At 39.7% G+C, this 25,749-nt stretch overlaps 1 protein-coding gene across 1 annotated transcript in view; it reads right to left on the bottom strand.

Moving 5' to 3' along the window:
• Positions 1–25,749, bottom strand: part of INTS4 (integrator complex subunit 4) — a 115,937-nt gene that overhangs the window by 87,015 nt on the left and 3,173 nt on the right. The window contains exons 2-4 of the mRNA XM_069564914.1: positions 24,164–24,358; positions 12,041–12,158; positions 459–565 (exon numbers count right to left, since the gene is read on the bottom strand). Of these exons, the coding sequence (XP_069421015.1) occupies positions 459–565; positions 12,041–12,158; positions 24,164–24,358 (420 nt within the window). The remainder of the gene's footprint in view (positions 1–458; positions 566–12,040; positions 12,159–24,163; positions 24,359–25,749) is intronic.

The raw sequence follows: 25,749 nt of genomic DNA, 5'->3' as shown, positions 1-25,749 counted from the left end.
GTTGGCAGGTGTTATGCCTGAGAAGAGGGTCTAGGAGGGAAAGATGGAGTGGCTGTCACTTATTTTATTTCTGCATTAGTTAATTTTGTTTTTAACAATGAGCATACACCATAGGAATAAAATTACTTTTCTTTCAAAAAAGTAAAAAATAGTACCATAATAAGCAGAGAGCATATGTTAGGCATGGAATGCATGGTAGTTCCTATAATTATTTTCATTTCTTTTGGCACAGTGAGGAAGTTCATTTTATAACAAGGTATTCAACTTTATTCCTAATCCAACATCAAGAAACAAACAAAACATGAAGCAGTTCTTAAAGCCATTTAAGAGTCTTTGGCAATTCTCAGTTATAGCCTTAGGATGAAGGTAAGCAGATCTGACAGCTCGTATCATTTCTCCAGATAATGCAAAACTGTTCAATACAGAAGCAACCCTGTGTCTAACCATTATATTCTTACCTTGCAGGCTACATCAACTAATCGCATCTGGATAGCTTGATTCTCTGGGAGTTTAGTGCCAATTGCAAGCAAAGTGTCCAGCAGTTGAGCAAGGACTTGATGAGACTCTAGAAAGGAAGATGGAAAGTTAGGTTTTAGAATTTCAAAAGGAGATTGCTATAGAAACTAAATTTACTTGGGTATAAAAAACGCAGATTTTTGTCAACTGAGTTCTGCTGTTTGATTCTTGATTCTCCTCAACTAAAAGCTAAGTTCCTAAAAGGATCATGTCTAAAAATTTGAGTCCTCCTCAGGATGTGACATAGTGCTCCAAAAACGTTCAGTGCTTGACTAATTCAAAGGCTTTTCACTGCCTTCAAAATAAAGTCTAAATTCCTTAGCAGGACATATATACATACTAGTCCCTCCATGATGCCTAGTCCTCCCTACTTTATCTATTAGCCTCATCTCTTTCAGGTTTCCCTATCCTCCTTTTTCCCAATTACTTATGATCCCATGTCCCCCTATCTTTGCTCAGGCCCACTTCCCTACCTAGAATGCTTTCATCTACATCTGCTCCATTCTCAACTCCCCAGAGAGCACCTCCTAATCTTGAAATGTCACCTCCTGTATGGTGCTTTTCACTCTTCCCCTAGAAATATTGACCATTTCTTCGTTCATGCTTCCACTGAACCCTTTACATAAACTGTAATTTTATATTTATTTGCATATCAGACAAAACCACGAAACTGAAAGATCCTTAAGGGCAAGGACTATGTTTCATTCACCTTTGTATTCTCAGAATCTAGCATGCCTCATTACATGCTCAACGGATGCTTAATAAATGAGCAAACAGACAATTCCAAGTAAATCACTATCAATCACCTTAACCAGATTCTCTTCCTTGTTTCAAAATCTGGTTCTATGGTTCTATGCTAGTGGTATACAAGTGAATCTAGGAGGCATGCAGAAAATCATTTTTATGTTAATAACCTTGTACAGACATACCTTGTTTTATTGTGCTTCATTTTACTGCACTTTGTAGATACTATACTGTAGTTCTTATAAATTTGAAGGTTTGCCTCAATCCTGCTTATTAAGCAAGTCTTCTACACCATTTTTCAACAGCACTGCTCACTCCACGTTTCTGTCACCTTTTGGTAATTCTTGCAGTATGTCAAACTTTTATTATCATATTTGTTATGGTGATTTGTGGTCAATGATTTTTGATGTTACTATTGCAAAAAGATTACTACTTGCTAAAGGCTCAGATTATGGTTAACATTTTTTATCAGTACCGTATTAAGGTAGTACATTCTCTTTAGACATAATGCTACTGCACACAATAAACTATAGTATAGTATAGACATTGCTTTTATTTGCACTGGGAAATCAACAATTCGGGTGACTCGCTTTACTGCAATATTTAATTTACTGTGATCATCTGGAAGAGAATCTGCAGTATCTCAAGAGGTATGCATGATTATATTTTAAAGAACAAAATAAAAAATATAGTTACTACATTGATGACATTAATTTCCTTTTACTATTACTAATATAGTCTCCTTAAATTAATTTTTTTAACTAAAAAAATAACTGTCCACTTAAGAAAAACATTAAGAAATCCATAATACAGATGTGAAACAAATGTCAAAAATGAGAATGATATACAAAGAACTAAAGCTTAAAAAAAAGAGTTTATAAAACACTGGGAAAAACCACCTCTTAAAAACACTTCCAGTAAGACACACTAGATTGACCACCTCTGTTTATCACTAATTCTTTCTTAAAACCTCATTAACATATAAAAAAAACTTTAAAAGTATAAACGTACAAGGACTAAGAAAACAGAATAGTAAGCAGATGAGAAAAGTCAACAAATTTTTCAGAGATGGCAAGCAAATGAAAAAGTCTATGGCAAACTGAGAAATCTAATCTAAATGCCTACTGAGGAGAGCGTCACAACAGAGCAAATAAATTCCAGCCATATGCCAAGCAAGATTCAGGAATCATAGATTTAAAAGAAAAGAAAGAAAAAACAACCATAAAACACTCCAAAATAGAGTGAGGCATGGATTTGTTTTAAGTTTCCATAAAAAGTAGCTGGACCTCCACCTCCTTCCCTATGCAATACAACTGGCTAATCAACCACTCAAGTAGAGTTTTTTTCCTCTAAAAATTAGGACAGAAAGGATCTAATCTGGCAGATGCTAGGTGAGGAAAGGAAGGAAATATAATTAAGATAATATATAATAAATATAAATATAACAAATCTGACCACATGGACCACAGCCTTGTCTAACTCAATGAAACTATGAGCCATGCCATGTAGGACTACCCGAGATGGACGGGTCATGGTGGAGAGTTCTGACAAAACGTGGCCCACTGGAGAAGGGACTTCACTGTTCTTGCCTCTAGAACCCCATAAACAGTATGAAAAGACAAAAAGATTAGACACTGAAAGATGAACTCCCCAGGTCAGTAGGTGCCCAATATGCTACCGGAGATTAGTGGAGAAATAACTCCAGAAAGAATGAAGAGACGGAGCCAAAGCAAAAACAACAACCAGTTGTGGATGTGACCGGTGATGGAAGTAAAGTCCAATGCTATAAACAGCAATACTGCATAGAAACCTGGAACGTCAGGTCCATAAATCAAGGCAAATTAGAAGTGGTCAAACAGGAGAGGCAAGAATGAACACAGGGATTTTAGGAGTCAGCGAACTAAAATGGACTGGAATGGGTGTATTTAACTCAGAAGACCATTTTATCTACTACTATGGACAAGAATCCCTTAGAAGAAATGGAGTAGCCATCATAGCCAACAAAACAGTCTAAAATGCAGTACTTGGATGCAATCTCAAAAACGGCAGAATGATCTCTGTTCATTTCCAAGGCAAATCATTCAATATCACAGTAATCCAAGCCTATGCCCCTACCAGTAATGCTGAAGAAGCTGAAGTTGAAGACTTCTATGGAGACCTAAAAGGCCTTCTTAAATTAACACCCAAAAAAGATGTCCTTTTCATTATAGGGGACTGGAATGCAAAAGTAGGAAGTCAAGAAACACCCAGAGTAACAGGCAAATTTGGCCTTGGATACACAAAGATGCAGGACAAAGGCTAACAGAGTTTTGCCAAGAGAACGCACTGGTCACAATAAACACCCTCCTCCAACAACACAAGAGAAGACTCTACACATGGACATGACCAGATGGTCAATATCAAAATCAGACTGATTATATTCTTTGCAGTCAAAGATGGAGAAGCTCTATACAGTCAGCAAAAACAAGACCAGGAGCTGACTGTGGCTCAGATCATGAGCTCCTTATTGCCAAATTCAGACTTAAATTGAAGAAAGTAAGGAAAGCCATGAGACCATTCAGGTGTGACCTAAATCTAATTCCTTACAATTATAAAGTGGAAGTGAAAAATAAATCCAAGGGATTAGATCTGATAGACACAGTGCCTGAAGAACTATGGACGGAGGTCTGTGACATTGTACAGGAGACAGGGATCAAGACCATCCCCCAAAAAAACAAATGCAAAATGGTTGTCTGAGGAGATCTTACAAATAACTATGAAAAGAAGAGAAGTGAAAGGCAAAGGGGAAAAGGAAAGATATACCCATTTGAATGCACAGTTCCAAAGAATAGCAAGGAGAGATAAGAAAGCCTTTTTCAGTGATCAGTGCAAAGAAATAGAGGAAAACAATAGAATGGGAAAGACTAGAGATGTCTTCAAGAAAATTAGAGATACCAAGGGAACATTTCATGCAAAGATGGGCACAATAAAGGACAGAAATGGTATGGACCTAAGAGAAGCAGAAGATATTAAGAAGAGGTGGCAAGAACACACAGAAGAACTGTACAAAAAAGATCTTCACAACCCAGATAATCACGATGGTGTGATCACTCACCTAGAGCAGACATCCTGGAATGTGAAGTCAAATGGGCCTTAGGAAGCATCCCTACGAACAAAGCTAGTAGAGGTGATGGCATTCCAGTTGAGCTATTTCAAATCCTGAAAGATGATGCTGTGAAAGTGCTGCACTCAATATGCCAGCATATTAGGAAAACTCAACAGTGGCCACAGGACTGGAAAAAGTCAGTTTTCATTCCAATCCCTAAGAAATGCAATGGCAAAGAATGCTCAAACTCTCACACAACTGCACTCATCTCATACACTATCAAAGTAATACTCAAAATTCTCCAAGCCAGGCTTCAACAGTACATGAACCATGAACTTCGGATGTTCAAGCTGGATTTAGGAAAGGCAAAGGAACCAGAGATCAAATTGCCAACATTTGCTGGATCGTTGAAAAAGCAAGAGAGTTCCACAAAAACATCTACTTCTGCTTTACTGACTATGCCAAAGCCTTTGACCTGTGTGGATCACAATGAACTGTGGAAAATTCTGAAGAGATGGGAATACCAGACCACCTGATCTGCCTCCTGAGAAATCTATATGCAGGTCAAGAAGCAACAGTGAGAACTGGACGTGGAACAACAGACTGGTTCCAAATCGGGAAAGGGGTATGTCAAGGCTGTATATTGTCACCCTGCTTATTTAACTTCTATGCAGAGTACATCATGAGAAACGCTGGGCTGGATGAAGCACAAGCTGGAATCAAGATTGCCAGGAGAAATATCAATAATGTCATCTCAGATATGCAGATGATACCACCCTATGGCAGAAAGTGAAGAAGAACTAAAGAGCCTCTTGATGAAAGTGAAAGAGGAGAGTGAAAAAGCTGGCTTAAAAGTCAACATTCAGAGAACTAAGACCATGGCATCTGGTCCCATTACTTCATGCCAAATAGATGGGGAAATAATGGAAACAGTGAGAGTCTTTATTTTTTGAGGCTCCAAAATCACTGCAGGTGGTGACTGCAGCCATGAAATTAAAAGACACTTGTCCTTGGAAGAAAAGTTATGACCAACTTAGACAGCATACTGAAAAGCAGAGACATTACTCTGCCAACAAAGGTCTGTCTAGTCAAAGCTATGGTTTTTCCGGTAGTCATGTATGGACGTGAGAGTTTATAAAAAAAAAAGCTGAGTGTGGAAGAATTAATGCTTTTTAATTGTGGTATGGCAAAGACTCTTGAGAGTCCCCTGTACTGCAAGGAGATCCAACCCGTCCGTCCTAAAGGAAATCAGTCCTGAATTGTCATTGGAAGGACTGATGCTGAAACTACAATACTTTGGCCACCTGACGTGAAGAACTGACTCATTTGAAAAGACCCTGATGCTGGGAGGGATTGGTGGCAGGAGGAGAAGAGGACAACAGAGGATGAAATGGTTGGATGGCATCACTGACTTAATGGACATGAGTTTGAGTGAGCTCTGGGAGTTGGTGATGGACAGGTAGGCCTGACGTCCTGTAGTCCATGGGATCGCAAAGTGTTGCACATGACTGAGGGACTGAACTGAACTGATAATAAAAAGATTAAGAGATAATCAACATACTAAAAATGAGGATCCCTCCCTAGCACTCTTCGGCTGCTTTGGCTAAAAAATACATGGCAGTCAGGCATCTGTCTTCCCAGCAGGAAAGTCAAAAGTTGACAGGCCCACAAAAAACAGCAGAAGTCACTACTATTTAAGTCCTCCAAAGACACAGAGGATGATGTTAGAATGGAACCTACCAGCTGAAAAGCCCCATTCATTCACAAAGAACTCTCAATCAGCTTTTTAGTGCTTCATCCTAAACTTCAATGCAAAGCCAAGGATCATTAAGAAAAGTCTCTATAAACACAACACTGTACGGGACTTCCCTGGTGGTCCTCTATGTTTCCAAAGCAGAGGGCCTGGTTCAACCACTCAACAGGGAACTAAATCCCACATGCTGCAACTAAAAGATGTCATACACCTCAACAAAGACTGAAGATTCTACGGGCAGCGACCAAGATCCAGCCCAGTCAAATAAGTAACATGAAAAAACAAAACAAGCACAACACTGTAAATCAACTATATTTCAATAAGAATATAACAATTTTTTTAAGTTGAATAGATTAAAAAAGGAAAGGCAAGTCTCCAATATGAAAGAGGTCACAAAGAGAAAAGCAGGTAATAAGAGCAAATAGAAGAGAGGTGAAGAAATCAACACCACCATACTGCTCTAAAATTTATTTCTTAAAAAAGATGATTTTGCATGACAACCATAAAAAGACGGCTAGACCTTTCTGAACTTAAGTCTTGCCTCTAATAAATCACAAATCTAATCTAAATCTTAAATCCCAGACTCTCCGCTGAGTTCCAGGCCTACATTGTAAGTCAGGTTAGATGGACATCGCCGCAAGGATAAATGAATCCTCCACATTTCTTCTCTAGACCACCCAGTTCATCAAAGCAAACTCCACACAACCACTAAATCATCCTTATAAAACTAGACTTGATCACTTCATGCCTTGGTCAAGGAGAACTAGGTACCCACTGCCTACAAAATAACACTTAAAATCCTCAGCACTCAAGACTACCACGCTTTGGCTTCAGAATATTTTACCAATGTTTTTCTTCCAAAAGCCCCTTACTTCCTTCCTATCGAGCTCTCAAACAACTTAGTTCTTCAAACATCTCTTATACTTTGCCAGTCTTCTATCTTCTATTATCATATTCCTTCTTGGTACCACTCTTCCCCAAATTTGGAGGATTTGGACTTTCCAAAGCTATCTTTTCACTAAGCCTTTCTAGAGCTCACCAGTCAGCACTGATCCCATTCTCTCCTCTGCTCCCACACTATGTTAATTATACCTCCTCTAAAACAAGCTTGATGTTATCATTAGTGGTGTAGCATGTACTAGAGAAGTAATGCTTGCCAAAGGGTTATCAAATCCATGCATTTGATGAACTTAAAGACTTCTGGTCCAAGGTGCAGACCACAGTCTTGGATTTTATAATATTAAGACTGATAATCGGGAAACTCTTAATTTAAAGCCGCAAATACAAAGTGACTTCTGCAGTCACTTTAATTCCCTGGAGTTCATCTTCCTCAGCCTTGAAATAAAGGGCTTGAACTAGATGAAACTTATGGTCCCTTCCAATTCTATCTTCTATGAATCTAGGTGGGCCAGGAACAGGAAACCAAGAAGAGTCCTAGACCAGATCTCTTACAGACAACTAAATAAGAAACATTAGAATACTTTAAAAAAGTTCAACAGCTATTTCCATAAATACTGCATAATTTGGCTAGAATGAGTTCTGATTTAAAATTAAGTCTCTCTTGTAATGTTTCTGTATCAGAGGTAAAGTGTTTTTAGTTAAACTATAGTCCATAAGAAAGAGCAACACACTAAGTTCTCAATTCTGCTACGACTTTTAGCTAGACCAACTCACTTCAACTCATTTCATCTCTCTGGAACTTAACAGTCTTGTCATCTGCTGAATGAAGCAATTAGACAAGATGATCTCTATAAGGCCATTTATATCTCAAACAGTCTAAGACTCTATGAAATCTCCAATCAATAAGTAAGAAATTCTTCCAAGTATAGCTCAAATAAGATCTTTCCAGGGAAAAAAAGGATATTGAGGTGATGTAATTGCTTTGGTGCTTTCAAAAGAAATATTTTTTTGCCACTATCTATAAGAGCAAAGAAATATTTAATATATTATCAACACCCTAATTTTTATGAAGGTAATGTACAAAATCAAGATTGCTGGGAGAAATATCAATAACCTCAGTTATGCAGATAACACCACCCTTATGGCAGAAAGTGAAGAGGAACTAAAAAGCCTCTTGATGAAAGTGAAAAAGGAGAGTGAAAAAGTTGGCTTAAAGCTAAACATTCAGAAAACTAAGATCAGGGCATCTGGTACCATCACTTCATGGGAAATAGATGGAGAAACAGTGGAAACAGTGTCAGACTTTATTTTTGGGGGGCTCCAAAATCACCGCAGATGGTGACTGCAGCCATGAAATTAAAAGACGCTTACTCCTTGGAAGGAAAGTTATGACCAACCTAGACAGCATATTGAAAAGCAGAAACATTACTTTGCCAACAAAGGTCCATCTAGTCAAGGCTATGGTTTTTCCAGTGGTCATGTATGGATGTGAGAGTTGGACTGTGAAGAAAGCTGAGTCCCAAAGAATTGATGCTTTTGAACTGTGGTGTTGGAGAAGACTCTTGAGAGTCCCTTGGACTGCAAGGAGATCCAACCAGTCCATTCTAAAGGAGATCAGTCCTGGGTGTTCACTGGAAGGACTGATGTTAAAGCTGAAATTCCAATACTTTGGCCACCTCATGCGAAGAGTTGACTCATTGGAAAAGACCCTGATGCTGGGAGGGATTGGGGGCGGGAGGAGAAGGGGATGACAGAGGAGGAGATGGCTGGATGGCATCACCGACTCAATGGACATGAGTTTGCGTGAACTCTGGGAGTTGGTGATGGACAGGGAGGTCTGGCATACTGTGATTCACGGGGTCGCAAAGAGCCGGATACGACTGAGAGACTGAACTGAACTGATTAGTATAAAGATGGGAAAATTATAATGTTAAGTAAATTTACTAAAAGATAATACACTCACTGTAAGTATAACCATATACAACTTAAGTAAGCAAAAGGTAATATGTAAAACAAATAGTTGTATGGTAGCAGTAGAAATATTTTTAAATTTTTCCCTTAATATCATTACATTGGCCTTTCAATAAATGTCAAAAAAAAGTCTTTAAGGTATTTTGATTGTTTTCTATGAATTATAAGTCTTGGGTCAAAATTCAATACAACTAAAATTTAAATATAAAGTTGTTTCTACAAAAAATATTTTCAATTTCAACCAATGGGCCACTTATATTTGTATCATTATTTGTACAATAAGTGAATTTAGATTATCTCTTAAGTTCCCTGGCCCTTTATTATTCTCATAACCTCTTAAGTTTATAGAATAAACTGTTGTCCAATATTTAAATAATCATATTTGTTTAAATATGGATACCCTAAACTGAAATAAAACTATTTTTTGAAACTATGACCAGTTCAAACAAAACTAAAGTATTTTCAGTAACAGCAGCAAAAGATTTTTAATTTCAGAATAAGTATCAAAGCAATGAGAACTAACTCTATTAGAAAATCTTGTACATAAATAAAACAAGACAAACATAATAAAAAAAATTCTTATGGTGAAACAGTTTTCCTTTTCACCTAAACACTGAGACGTTTAGTATACATCAACAAGGAACAAATAGAAAAGGCAACAACATATGAGACTTGGGAACTAAAGACTGCTTTAGTTTCTGCTTTTATAGGAACTAAATGGTGGAGGACTCCATGACCAGGAGGGTGTGTGAGGGTGTGGGTGTGGGTGTGTCTACTTAGTTGCTCAGTCATGTCTGACTCTTTGCAACCCCATGAACTGTAGTCCACCAGACTCTTCCATGCATGGGATTCTCCAGGCAAAAGTACTGAAGTGGGCAGCCATTCCCTTCTCCAGGGGATCTTCCCGACCCAGAGATCAAATCTGTGCCTCCTGCATCTCTGCTGGTAAAGGCAGGTCCTTTACCACTGAGGCACCAGGAAGTCCCTGCTGGGTTGGTAGGCACAGTCAATAAAACATCAATTCTGTTACAGACTTGTAACATTGAGCAAGTCAGTTAACTTCTCTGAGCTTCAGCAACCCCACCTATAAAATAAGGACAATATTGTCTATCTTACGTCATATGTAAACTACCTTAGGTATAATGGCTCTTCAGCTCAGTTCAGTTCAGTCGCTCAGTCGTGTCTCTTTGCACCCATGAACTGCAGCATACCACGCCTCCCTGTCAATCACCAACTCCCAGTGTTTACTCAAACCCATGTCCATTGAGTCGGTGATGGACATGATATCTAATCATCTCATCCTTTGTCATCCCCTTCTCCTCCTGCCTTCAGTCATTTCCGACATCAGGGTCTTTGCAAATGAGTCAGCTCTTCCCATCAGGTGGCCAAAATATTGGAGTTTCAGCTTCAACATCAGTCGTTCCAATGAACACCCAGGCTGATTTTAGGATGGACTGGTTGGATCTCCTTATAGTACAAGAGACTGTCAAGAGTCTTCTCCAACACCACAGTTCAAAAACATCAATTCTTCGGTGCTCAGCTTTCTTTATATTCCAACTCTCACATCCATACATGACCACTGGAAAAACCATAGCCTTGACTAGATGGACCTTTGTTGACAAAGTAATGTCTCTGCTTTTTAGTATACTGTCTAGGTTGGTCATAACTTTCCTTCTGAGGAATAAGCACCTTTTAATTTCATGGCTGCAATCACCATCTGCAGTGATTTTGGAGCCCCCCCAAAATAAAGACTCTTACTGTTTCCACTATTTCCCCATCAATTTGCCATGAAGTGATGGGACCAGATGCCATGATCTTCATTTTCTGAATGTTGAGCTTTTAAGACAACTTTTTCACTCTCTTCTTTCACTTTCATCAAGAGGCTCTTAAGTTCTTCTTCACCTTCTGCCATAAGGGTGGTATCATCTGCATATCTGAGGTGATTGATATTTCTCCTGGCAATCTTGATTCCAGCTTGTGCTTCTTCCAGCCCAACGTTTCTCATGATGTACTCTGCATGTAAGTTAAATAAGCAGTGTGACAATATACAGCCTTGACGTACTCCTTTTCCTATTTGGAACCAGTCTGTTGTTCCATGTCCACTTCTAACTGTTGCTTCCTGACCTGCATATAGGTTTCTCAGGAGGCCGGTCAGGTGGTCTTGTATTCCCATCTCTTGAAGAATTTTCCACAGTTTATTGTGATCCACACAGTCAAAGGCTTTGGCACAGGCAAAAAAGCAGAAATAGATGTTTTTCTGGAACTCTCTTGCTTTTTCAGTGATCCAGCGGATGTTGGCAATTTGATCTCTGGTTCCTCTGCCTTTTCTAAAACCAGCTTGAACATCTGGAAGTTCACAGTTCATGTACTGCTGAAGCCTGGCTTGGAGAATTTTGAGCATTACTTTACTAGAGTGTGAGATGAGTGCAATTGTGTGGTAGTCTTAGTAGAAGTCAATGAATGATAGCTATTAAGAGACACGGAGAAGGCAATGGCACCCCACTCCAGTACTCTTGCCTGGAAAATCCCATGGACAGAGGAGCCTGGTAGGCTGCAGTCCATGGGGTCACTAAGATTCGGACACGACTGAGCAACTTCACTTTCACTTTTCACTTTCATGCATTGGAGAAGGAAATGGCAACCCATTCCAATGTTCTTGTCTGGAGAATCCCAGGGACGGGGGAGCCTGGTGGGCTGCCATCTATGGGGTCGCACAGAGTCAGACACGACTGAAGTAACTTAGCAGCAGCAGCAGCATTGAGAGACAAACCTGTATTTTAACTCTAAGGTAAATATACGTACATGGTTTTACTGCTACTGCTGTCATCCTCAAATTTCTTTTCAATAACCACCAACACAATAAAACTTTGCTCTACACTTTACACAAAAGGAACTAAAGATTTCTGCTCTAATTATACAACTTTTATTTATTTATTTGGTTGCACAGTGAGGCACAGAGGACCTTAGTTTCCCAACCAGGGATGGAACTCCTGCCCCTTCAGTGGAAGTGCAGAGTCCTAATCACTGGACCACCTGGGAATTCCCTCTACAGCTTTTAAACTTCAACTTACTTTCATTCTGCAGGATATTAATGGCATCGTCCATAATGCAGTCTGGTGAAAATCCTGCAGTTTTTGACAGTAAACCCAACAATGATGCAATTTTCAGTCTCACAGACGCATCATTCTCCTGCAACAAAAGAAGCTATTGTTACCTTGATGCTCTACTCTCAGCTAAGCAACAACAGGAACATGGGAAATATCTCAAAAAAGACTCAATGACCCAAGTATTCTAAAGCTTTATTTCTGAAAAATTAGCTATATATACTTGGGGAGAAAGTTTTTCTCAATCTGTGTGTTCCATCCAAATAAAGCAAAGTGAATGAGAATATTTTCACACCTTCTTGATGTCACAAATTTCTAACCAGATGTATGCTTCTGGGATTAAAAGCACCTTTCTTCCCCTGTGCAATCACATTTGACATAAGCTGCAGCAACTTGCACCACAAACACCAGGCACCCCAACACGGGGCACCCTAACACTGCTATCAGCGCCACTGTTTTTGGAGCCCCCAGAAATTGGGTGCTGCAGCTACCACTGCTATCACCAGGAAATTTTCGCTCTGTTTCTTTGGATCACCATATCCTGATCAGAAGTTCGGAGCAGGTGAATCTAATTGCCTGGGTGTAGGTCTGGTGCCTGGACCCGGATCTAGGCCCCAAGGCAAAAGAGACTAAGAAATGATTTATTGGGCTTCCCTGGTGGCTCAGATGGTAAAGAATCCACCTGCAATGCAAGAGACCCAGGTTATATCCCTGGGTCAGGAAGATCCCCTAAAAGAAGGAAATGGCAACCCACTCCAGGATTCTTGCCTGGAGAACTCCATGGACAGAAGAGCCTGGAGGGCTACAGTCTGTGGAGTCGCAGAGTCGGACGTAACTGAGTGAATGGTGGTTCAGTGGTTAAGAATCCACTTGCCAATACAGAGGACACAGGTTCAGTCCCTTGTCCAGAAGACCCCACATGGTGCAGAGCAACTAAGCCCACACAACCCCACCTACTGAGCTTGTGCTCTAGAGCCTGCGAGCAACTACTGAGTCCATGTGCCACAACTACGGAAGCCAAGTGCCCTAGAACCTGTGCTCTGCAACAGAGAAGCCACCACAATAAGAAGCCCCCGTATTGCAACTTGGGAGTAGGTCCTACCCACCATAACTAGAGAAAGCTCATGCACAGAAATGAAGACCTAGAGCAGCCAAAAATAAAATTAATTATTAAAAAGAATTAATGTAATATCTAGGTTAACCAGTAAAATGTATAACTCCCAAGCTAATAAAAAAGCAGTGGAGGAGAGAATTTTTTAAAATAAGAGCCAATGCAAAAGGTGGTAACAATTGAGAGGAAAAAAAGAACACTAGCAGGTAAGATAAATAGAAGGCATTTCATAAGAGGGTAGATTTAAACCCATATATTTCAATAAACACATTAAATATAAAGAACTAAATGCTCCAATTAAAAGATAAACACTGTCAGTTGAAATTTCTTAAAAAACTAACTATATACTGTTGAGTCACAAAATAAAAAGTGATTAAAAAAGAAGAGTTGAAAATAAAAGGTAGAAATAGGTGTATCATGCAAGAGACAGCTGGTATCATTATATCAGCACTAGACAAAGCCATTATATGGTGACATGATTATCTGTAAAGAATCTAAAAGAACATACACATAATTTATTAAAATTGTTAAATGAGCTTAACAAAGTTGTTAGATATAGGGTTTAATAAATAAAAACCAACTGCAGGTCTGAATATCCTCTATGTACTACTTAAAAATAAGAATTTTTAAATATATCATTTATAATAACAAAATATTAACTATATAGGAATAACTAACAAAAAGATGTACAAAACTTCTATGCAGAAAACAGCATTAAAATAATGGACATACCATGTCCATTGAATGGAAGACTTAATGTTATAAAATGTCAATCAGCAAATTGCATCTTAATTACAGAATTAACGCAACCCTAATCAAAATTCTGTGAGGAAAGATGAGTGCCGAAGAATTGATGCTTTTGAACTGTGGTGTTGGAGAAGACTCTTGAGAGTCCCTTGGACTGCAAGGAGATCCAACCAGTCCATTCTAAAGGAGATCAGTCCTAGGTGTTCTTTGGAAGGAATGATGCTGAAGGTGAAACTCCAATACTTTGGCCACCTCACGCGAAGAGTTGACTCATTGGAAAAGACCTCTGATGCTGGGAGGGATTGGGGGCAGGAGAAGGGGACGAGAGAGGATGAGATGGCTGGATGGCATCACTGACTCGATGGACATGAGTTTGAGTGAACTCCGGGAGTTGGTGATGGACAGGGAGGCCTGGCGTGCTGCAGTTCATGGGGTCGCAAACAGTCGGACATGACTGAGCGACTGAACTGAACTGAATAAAAATTCTAATAAGAAATTTTCTTTACAGGCAGATTGTCACAAGTTGATTTCAAAATTGATAGTCACTTAGATTACTGGGGTAATAGTGGAAACAGGGAGGTAGATGGACTTAAGAGATACTTAGAAAGTAAAATCAACATGAGTTGGTGAGGAAGGGAACATGGGCAGAAGAAAGGGTGATGGTGGTATAAAGTATCTTTCTTGAGTTTCTGATGTAAGGGTCTATATTGATGGTGGTACATTTCCTGCTACAAAGCAGACTGGAGAATGAATGGAGATACCAAGTTCAGTTCTGAATACGAAGAGAAGTCAGTTCTTTATGGACTGAGAGAACATCATCAAATCAAGTAACTGTCTTTCAGAGACAATGCACTAGTCAAATACCCTAATTTTGTAGTAAGAGAGGACAGAAAAGCTACATAGCCTTTCTACAGTCTGGAATGGAGTCACAGACCTCCGAACACAAGGAAACAGCCAAGAAAGCAGAAATACTAAGTCTGGCAAATAAGAGGAAGGCAAGGACGGAACAAAGAAGAATGAGAGTATCTGACCCAATAACATTCTTTCTTCATCTGGATACTTTACTCAAGTTTTTCTACTTTCTGAAAATTATCCCCTGGTACCCTTCATGACTAAGCTTACAACTGCCTCTGTCAAAAGCCTCTCTAATAACTGCTCTTCTCACCATTAAAATTGTCCTTGTTCAGGCTTTTCTCATCTTGCTACAGACTTTCCAGTCTCCTGGCTGGTCACCCTAAGTCCTGTCTCACCTGGCCCTCATTCAATTCCTCCATCTGCCATACCACCCCCCAGAGTGACATGGCTAAAACAAAAATCCACAAGGCAGAATTCAAGAACCTTCTCTTAGCTAAGATTTCTAGTCTTATCTCTTAAAGAGCTCTCAATTTAAAATGTACACCAGCCCAAGTACCTGTATTTCTTCTAATGTGACAGATTATTTCACATCTCCAAGTCTTTGCTCACAATTCTTCCTTCTTTCTAAAACGCCTTTCCTCTTGTTTTCCAACTAGTCAACATCTGTTTTTTAAGATTCACCTCAAGCATCACCCTAGCTCAGTTGGTAAAGAATCTGCCTGCAACGCAGGAGACCTGGGTTCGATCCCTGGGTCAGGAAGATCCCCAGGAGAAGGAAATGGCAACCCACTTCAGTATTCTTGCCTGGAGAACCCCATGGACAGAGGAGCCTGGCGGGCTACAGTCCAGGGGGTCTCAAAGTCGCACACGACTTAGTGACTAAACTGCCACCAAGCATCAGTACTCTGCGATGCCCTTCTAGACCTATGCGCCCACATAAAACTGATTACCTTCTTCTTTAAAAGTTACATCATAACCTGTCCCAGATTTCATAATACCTCTAACACTGTATTGGGTTTCCCTGGTGGCTGAGTGGTAAAGAATCCGCCTGCCAAGGTAGGTGACATGGGTTTGATCCCTGGGTCAGGAAGATCCCCTGGAAAAGGAAATGGCAATCCACTTCAGCATTCTTGCCTGGGAAATCAGTGTGCAATTATCCATTTATTGTCTAATCTACCCAATCAGACTCAGATCAGGGATCGTATATTAATCTCTGTATCACTAACGTGAAGCAAAGGCCTGGCAGAATTAGTATCCAGAACATTCTGAATGAACAAAATGAGTAAATTAGTAACTCAAGCCCTTAACTATCTATATATCACATGTATTATTTGGTCTACCAACTATACTCCTGCTGCTACCGCTACTGCTAAGTCGCTTCAGCTCCGACTCTGTGCGACCCCAAAGACGGCAGCCCACCAGGCTCCCCCGTCCCTGGGATTCCCCAGGCAAGAACACTGGAGTGGGTTGCCATTTCCTTCTCCAACGCATGAAAGTGAAAAGTGAGAGTGAAGTCGCTCAGTCATGTCTGACTCTTCACGACCCCATGGGCTGCAGCCTACCAGGCTCCTCCATCCATGGGATTTTCCAGGCAAGAGTACTGGAGTGGGTTACCATTGCCTTCTCTGTTACCAACTATACTACTAGTCCTTAAAGGACAAAGAATATGTCTCACAGTTCTTTAACATCCTCCACAGTAACTAATATAATAGAATAAATGAAGAATCCCTCATATGAAATAAGTTCAGATAGTGCTACCTGGCCACAGAAAAATTTGTAGTAGACAAGCAGAAGCCAAAGTAATTACCCACTAAAATACAAGAGACCACATTTCTGGATAAAATAGAAAAAAGGATAAATAAAACACTATAGTCATCAATCTATATCTGGACTAACTTGTTATCGCTCGTTACTTCTGGGCCTAGAATCTGCTAGACTAAGGCAAGCAGCACAGCCTGGTTAAACAGCTTACAGTCTGACATAACACTTCTTCTAGAGATGGTATCAGTATTGTGTTTTTAAAAAGAAGCTTTTTATTATTAATTTTTGGCCATACCACAAGGCATGCAAGATCTATGTTCCCCAACCAGGGCCCAAACCCACGCCCCCTGCAGTAGAAGCGCAGTCGTAGAAGCAGAGTCTTAACCACTGGACCACCAGGGAAGTCCCTAAAAAGAGTCTTTACTGTTAGAGATATAAACTGAAATTTAAGAGTAAAATGATATGACGCTACGAATCTGTTTTCACAAGAATCTGGTGCAGAGGGTGAAAGTGGAGGAAATGGAGGTAGACAGTGGGAGCTGGGCTTGGGGGGCTGAGAATAAAGAAAATCTGGACATGAAATGATAATTGCTGAAGCTGAGTAATAATCACATGTGAATTAATTAAACTAGTCTCTCTAACTGTATATAGATTTGTTCCATAACAAAAAGTTGAAAAAATGTTCCGTACAATCCAGAGATTCTATCCCTGAGGATTTATCAGAAGAAAACAATAATACTAATTCCAAAAGATATGAGCACCCCTGTATGTTGCAGCATTAAAACAATAGCCAAGATACGGAAGCAACCTAAGTGCCCATCAATAGATGAATGGGTAAAATAAGACGTGATATATATATACACAGTGGAATCTTAGCCGTAAAAAAAGAATGAAATCTTGCAATTCGCAGCAACATGGATGGATCTAGAGGGTTTTATGCTAAGCAAAGTAAGTCAGAGAAAGACATACTGTATGATTTCACGTATATATAGAATCTGAAAAAACAAAACAAATGAACAAACGTAACAAAACAGAAATAAAGTCATAGATACAGAGATACATAGGTGTTTGCCAGAGGGAGAGGAGGGAAAAATAGGTGAGGAAGATTAAGAGATACATACTTCCAGCTGCAAAATAAATGAGTCATGGGCATGAAATGTACAGCATCAGGAACATAGTCAATAACTAATATCTTTGTATGGTGACAGATGATAACTCGATTTATTGTGGTCATTTTGAAGTGCATAGAAATACTGAATCACTACACTGTGTAGGAGAATTTAACATAAGGTTGTAGGTCAGTTCTACTTTAAAAACAAAAAATCCGTAGAAAAAGATCAGATGTGTGGTTACCAGAAGCAGAGGTGGGGGGAAGGAAACAACCCAGGGAGCGAACCCAGGTCTCCTGCATTGTAGGCAGATTCTTTACCAACTGAGCCACCAGGGAAACCCAAGAATACTGCAGAGGGTAGCCTATCCCTTCTCCTGGGGATCTTCCTGACCCAGGAATTGAACTGGGGTCTCCTGCATTGCGGGTAGATTCTTTACTAGCTGAGCTACCAGGAAAGCCCTTAATTATACTTTAAAAACAAATGAATCCATGGAAAAGGGGATCAGATTTGTGGTTACCAGAAGCAGAGGTGGGCAGAAGGGAACTGGATGAAGGTAGTCAAAAGGTACAAACTTTTAGTTGAAAGATAAGTATTAGGGTTGTAATGAATAACATGATAAATACAATTAACACTGCTGTATGTTACATACGAACATTGTTAGGAGAGTAAATCCCAAGTATTCTCAACACAAGAAAAAAATGTTTTGTCTATTTCTTCAATTTTGTATCTATGTAACAGATGTTCACTAAATGTATTGTGGTGGCACAGGAGAGGCGGCTGTGCAGCGCAGGAGCAGCCGAGAGGAGCTACCCCACGTCCAAGGTCAGCAGCGGCGGCTGTGAGGAGCTACCCCACGTCCAACGTCAGCAGTGGCGGCGGACAGGAGCTACCCTACGTCCAAGGTCAGCAGCAGCGGCGGACAGGAGCTACCCCACGTCCAGGGTCAGGAGCAGAGACCGTGAAGAGATACCCCATGTCGAAGGTCAGCAGCAGCAGCCAAAAGGAGCTACCCAATGTTCAAGGTAAGGAGCAGCAGCTGCGCTTTGCTGGAGCAGCCGTGAAGAGATACCTCACGTCCAAGGTAAGAGAAACCCAAGTAAGACAGTAGGCACTGAGAGAGGGAATCAGAGGGCAGACAGACTGAAACCACAATCACAGACAACTAGCCAATCTGATCACATGGACCACAGCCTTGTCTAACTCAATGAAACTAAGCCATGCCAAGTGGGGCCACCCAAGACGGATGGGTCATGGTGGAGAGGTCTGAAAGAATGTGGTCCACTGGAGAAGGGAATGGCAAACCACTTCAGTATTCTTGCCTTGAGAACCCCATGAACAGTATGAAAAGGCAAAAAGATAGGACACTGAAAGATGAACTCCTCAGGTAGGTAGGTTACCCAATATGCTACTGGAGATCAATGGAGAAATAATTCCAGAAAGAATGAAGGGATGGACCCAAAGCAAAAACACTACCCAGTTGTGGATGCAACTGGTGATAGAAGCAAGGTCCAGTGATGTAAAGGGCAATATTGCATAGGAACCTGGAATGTTAAGTCCATGAATCAGTGCAAATTGGAAGTGGTCAAACAGGAGATGGCAAGAGTGAATGTTAACATTCTAGGAACCAGCAAACTATGATGGACTGGAAATGGATGAATTTAACTCAGATGACCATTATATCTACTACTATGGGCAGGAATCCCTTAGAAGAAATGGAGTAGCCATCATGGTCAACAAAAGAGTCTGAAATGCAGTACTTGGATGCAATCTCAAAAACGACAAAATGATCTCTGTTCGTTTCCAAGGCAAACCATTCAATATTATGGTAATCCAAGTCTATGCCCTGACCAGCAATACTGAAGAAGCTGAAGTTGAACGGTTCTATGAAGACCTAAAAGACTTTCTAGAACTAACACTCAAAAAGATGTCCTTTTCATTAAAAGGGACTGGAATGCAAAAGTAGGAAGTCAGGAAACACCTGGAGTAACAGGCAAATTTGGCCTTGGATTACATAAAGAAGCAGGGCAAAGACTAACAGAGTTTTGCCAGAGAACCCACTAGTCACAGCAAACAGCCACTTCCAACAACACAAAACAAGACTCTACACATGGACATCACCAGATGGTCAACACCAAAATCAGATTGATTATATTCTTTGCAGCCAAAGATGGAGAAGCTCTATACAGTCAGCAAAAACAAGACCAGGAGCTGACTGTGGCTCAGATCATGAACTCCTTATTGCCAAATTCAGACTTAAATTGAAGAAAGTAGGGAAAACCACTAGACCATTCAGATACGACCTAAATCAAATCCCTCTTCCATTATACAGTGTAAGTGAGAAATAGATTTAAGGGACTAGCTCTGATAGACAGAGTGAGTGATGAACTATAGAGGGAGATTCATGACATTGTACAGGAAACAGGGATCAAGACCATCCCTAAGAAAAAGAAACGCAAAAAAGCAAAATGGCTGTCTGAGGAGGCCTTACAAACAGCTGTGGAAAGAAGCGAAGGGAAAAGGAGAAAAGGAAAGATATATCCATCTGAATGCACAGTTCCAAAGAATAGCAAGGAGAGATAAAAAAGCCTTTCTCAGTGATCAGTGCAAAGAAATAGAGGAAAACAACAGAATGGGAAAGACTAGAGATGTCTTCAAGGAAATCAGAGATACCAAGGGAACATTTCATGCAAAGATGGGCACAATAAAGGATAGAAATAGCATGGACCTAACAGAAGCAAAAGATATTAAGAAGAGGTGGCAAGAACACACAGAAGAACTGTACAAAAAAGATCTTCACAAACAAGACAATCACGATGGTGTGATCACTCACCTAGAGTCAGACATCCTGGAATGTGAAGTCAAATGGGCCTTAGAAAGCATCACTACGAACAAAGCTAGTGGAGGTGATGGAATTCCAGTGGAGCTATTTCAAATCCTAAAAGATGATGCTGTGAAAGTGCTGCACTCAATATACCAGCAAATTTGGAATATTCAGCAGTGGCCACAGGACTGGAAAAGGTCAGTTTTCATTCCAATCCCAAAGAAAGGCAATGCCAAAGAATGCTCAAACTTCTGCACAAGTGCACTCATCTCACATGCTAGTAAAGTAATGCTCAAAATTCTTCAAGCCAGGCTTCAGCAGTACATGAACTGTGAACTTCCTGATGTTCAAACTGGTTTTAGAAAAGGCAGAGGAACCAGAGATCAAATTGCCAACATCCACTTGATCATTGAAAAAGCAAGAGAGTTCCAGAAAAACATTTATTTCTGCTTTATTGCCTATGCCAAAGCCTTTGACTGTGTGGATCACAATAAACTGTGGACAATTCTGAAAGAGATGGGAATACTAGAGCACCTGACCTGCCTCTTGAGAAACCTATATGCAGGTCAGGAAGCAACAGTTAGAAGTGGACATGGAACAACAGACTGGTTCCAAATAGGAAAAGGAGTACATCAAGGCTGTATATTGTCACCCTGCTTATTTAACTTATATACAGAGTACATCATGAGAAATGCTGGGCTGGAAGAAGCACAAGCTGGAATCAAGACTGCCAGGAGAAATATCAATCACCTCAGATATGCAGATGACAACACCCTTATGGCAGAAAGTGAAGAAGAACTTAAGAGCCTCTTGATGAAAGTGAAAGAACAGAGTGAAATAGTTGGCTTAAAGCTCAACATTCAGAAAATGAAGATCATGGCATCTGATCCCATCACTTCATGGCAAATAGATGGGGAAATAGTGGAAACAGTGGCTGACTTTATTTTGGGGGGCTCCAAAATCATTGCAGATGGTAACTGCAGCCATGAAATTAAAAGTTGCTTACTCCTTGGAAGAAAAGTTATGAGCAACCTAGACAGCATATTGAAAAGCAAAGACATTACTTTGCCAACAAAGGTCCGTCTAGTCAAGGCTATGGTTTTTCCAGTGCTCATGTATGGATGTGAGAGTTGGACTATAAAGAAAGCTGAGCGCCGAAGAATTGATGCTTTTGAACTGTGGTGTTGGAGAAGACTCTTGAGAGTCCCTTGGACTACACGGAGATCCAACCAGTCCATCCTAAAGGAAATCAGTCCTGAGTGTTCACTGGAAGGACTGATGTTGAAGCTGAAACTCTAATACTTTGGCCACCTGAAGAGAAGAGCTGACTCATTTGAAATGACCCTGATCCTAGGAAAGATTGAGGGTAGGAGGAGAAGGGGACGACACAGGATGAGATGGTTGGATGGCATCACCAACTCAATGGACATGAGTTTGGGTAAACTCTAGGAGTCAGTGATGGACAGGGAGGCCTGGCGTGCTGTGGTTCATGGGGTCGCAAAGAGTCAGGCACGACTGAGAGAATGAACTGAACTGAATCATTTTATGGCTTACACAAGTCAAATCATTATGCTGTATCCTTAAATGTAAATAGTGCTCTAAGTCCATTATATCTCAATAAAACTAGGGAAAAAAAAGTCCCATATTGCTCAAGAGAATCTTACATCCTCGTACAAGGAAATGGGCAAGGAACAAAATAAATGAGAAAATTATATACAATATTAGAAGATGTTAAGTGTTCTGGAGAATACAAAATAAAGGAAGGGACTAGAAAGTGCTGGAAGTGGGATAGGCAGTTTCAGTTTCAAACAGAGGGATAAAAGAAGACCTTAATGAAAAAGTAACGTTTGAGCAAAGAGTTGAATGCAATGTGGGAAATAGACACATGAACACCTGAGGGAAGTGTTCCAAGCAGAAAGAAAGATAAGTGGAAAGACTGAGAAAGGAATATACTTGACAGAGAAAATGGCAGGCCAGACCATGGTCGTGTCAAGGAGAGGGGTTCTAGGCTAAGGTAACAACATGGGAAAAGACACTGACTTCTGAAAACACACAAAGTCTTTTGAAAACCTCAAAAATTCTGATAAAGCTATAACATTATACATGTGAAGAAAAGGACTTTTTAGATCATACATAAAATACTTAAATAAAGATAGTTATATAGTTTATAAAAATAAAAGAGACTAAAGGGAAAAAGATAAGAAGCAAGGAGGGACTTCAATACATATACATCCTGATTGATGGAAATATGAAGTACAAATCATCTATAAGGAATTCTTAAAATTTTCAAAAATATGCTTATCTGGAATCTAACAAAGTCTATTGATCTAACTTCCAGTTCATAGTAAATATAGGAGATAGAGGAACAAGTTAACCAAGGAAGTAAACAAATTCAGAAAACAAGGCAGTTTGTAAAACAACTGATGAAATTTCTTTAATAGGTCATATCACCAAAATAATAACTGTTCCAGACTTTACAAAAAGCAAACGCCATGCGTGGACACAGTTCGCATTCTGATTTGAACAAATCAACTATAACAAGATATTCTGGGAAGAACTAGAGAAATTTGGGGCTTCCTTCATGGCTCAGTGATATAGAATTTGCCTGCCAATGCAGGAGACACGGGATTATTCCTGGGAAGATCCCCAGGAGAAGGAAAGGACAACCCACTCCACTATCCTCTGTCGAAGGAAAATTCCATGGACAGAGGAGCCTGGTGGGTTACAGCCCATAGGGTCACAAGAGTTGGACATAACTTAGCAACTAAACCATCACCACCAGAGAAATTTGAATATGAACTATTTCTTAGATGACATTAAGGAATAACTGAATTATACTGAGGAGGTTAGATGGTTATATCTTTTTTCAATGTACCTTTTTAAGAGATATTTAATGAACTGTTTAGGGGAAAATATTATGATACTTTAACAAAAATTTCAGGAAAGCAAATAAAGCAAATTTGACAAAATAGTAATAACTATTTAACACCAAAGATGGGTTATTTGGGAGTTCATTATAGTACTGTCTCTACTTTACTATAAGCTTAATAATTTTTATACTAAAGTTTCAAATTCTAAGTCATCTGTGATTCAAATATTTACAAATCATTTTTTTTTCAAATCATTTCTTCTTTTACCTCAGATCTCACAAACAAAAACTGAAAAAGAAATGCATTTTGTGAATTTCATTTTCTCTCTTTAAACTATTTTCTGTTTAATCATGCATGAGTTGATGCTTTTTTCCAGCCTATGAAAACAGAGAAATAAAATGCTACGTAACTTAAAAAAAAATGAGGGGCTACTGCAGTTAAGATATTGGGGTCCTGAATTAAAGCAGGAACAGCAGAGAGAAGACTATATACCAGAGGCAAATCTGGTTACAGAGGGTTCTGGTTGAAGTTAACTCCTCCTCTGTGCTCCAATTTACTCTCAGTACCCTCAGCAATTTGATGCATTTTATCATTCACATCTGTCTCCATCTAGCTACTCTAAGCTTCTAAGGAGAGGATCTTTTTAGATCTTTTGGACTTTTTTCATCTCGGTATCCACAGTGCCTAGCATATGGAAGATACTCAGGAAAAGACTGCTGAATGAACACCTTATTTATTTTGCCATTTTAACCCATTCTGCAGAGATATTACAGCTCTCATACCTACTACCATCATGTCCCAAGACCTTCTTACCTTGTAATAATGTTCCAAGAGAATCCTGACGACTCCCTCCACACTTTCTGCCTCAACAGGCTTCCTGGCAAACTGAAGTAGGTACTGCAAAGCATCTGCTGGGGAGGTAGCCTTACACAGATCTATGTGGAGGGCTGCAGATTTACTTGGTTTTGTCATTCGGAGTTTCTTAGTAGCAACTTCATCCTGTTGTTGCTGCAAGAGGGTAAGGAAGATAAAATATGAAAACCTGGCTGAAAACGAAGAGTCTGCAAATCTAACTTTGCCTCATTTGATGAAAATTAACTTTTCCTATACCAGATAATATATTTGGGTAACAGACCTAGCCTAAACAAAAAAGCAGCATTATGAACCGGGAAAAGACCCAACTGGAGACAAAGTTATGAGTCCCAATTTTGCTTTTCACTAGTTCCAATGGCTTTGGGCAAGTCATTTCATTTCAAGTCTCAGTTTCTTTCTCTGTAAAGTAGGTCCATAATATTTTGTTCTGCCTATCTCTTAGGATTGCTATAGCTTCGGGGTTAAGAGGACACACAAAGGATCTGTTCCACTCTTTATTAGAACAGAAATCTCGATTCAACAAATATATTCAGACTGTGCTAAAGCACTTACTAGGCTCACCTTCGCTCCTGAGAAACCCAGAACCAACAGGAACAGTCTACAACTTACACTGAGGAAAAAAATCTTCCTCTCACAACAGATAACTATTTTCACCCAAATCACTCTACCTTTATTAGAAGAATGGACAGTGTAGGGGAAAAATGCATTGCCACACGCCTAGCAAACTGCAGGTACTTAATATATGTTTACTAAATGACTGATGTGGAATTAGGAGTTCTCTCTGCGATCCAACTCTGCTGCTGTCTTCTAAGGATGTCATAATTCTCAGTTTCACCTTCTATAAAATAGGAATGATAACCTACCGCTAGTCTTTCTCAATCAGGAATCCTCCTCTGAACCACAGAACACACAAAATTAGCTGAGTAACTATCTTCTCGATTCTCTCAAGGATAGTACATAACTAGAACTATTTCAGATACATCTGTTACATATAAGGAGTGTCGAAAAGTTCATGTAAAAGGGAACCTTCACTCCAGGGCTTAAGTAAGGCCCTGGGGTAGATATAGAGAGGATCACAACATAAGATTAAAGTTGTAATCAATAATTTTCCTTAACACCTGATGCAGCATAATGATACCCTGAAGAATCATTGCTTTATAAAATTACACCTCCACAGACTAGAGAGTCGGATTATTTTGGACCAGAACATGGCATGGCATGATAAGACTAAGGGCTTTGAAATCAAAGGAATTTGAGTTAAATTATTACTTGGTAGCTACAGGTCTCCTCCTTCTATAAATAAACATAATACTTACATCATAGGGATACCTGAGAAGTCTAAACTACAATGTCTTTATTGTACAAACACATCATATGCACCACATACATATCAATTCTCTCTCTCTCATCTTCAGGGCAGAGGAAAAATAATAGAAGCACTAAGATACTCTGCGGTAACCATTTACGAACAATGAAGTAAAGAAATGAGCTCTTAAAATCCTTACCCATTTCTATCCTATTCCACA

The sequence above is a fragment of the Ovis canadensis genome, chromosome 21 (genome assembly GCF_042477335.2).
Source record: "Ovis canadensis isolate MfBH-ARS-UI-01 breed Bighorn chromosome 21, ARS-UI_OviCan_v2, whole genome shotgun sequence".
Taxonomy (NCBI): Eukaryota; Metazoa; Chordata; class Mammalia; order Artiodactyla; family Bovidae; genus Ovis; species Ovis canadensis.
Note: the sequence above shows the minus strand (reverse complement) of the source record. Positions and strands in the feature narration are given on the sequence as shown.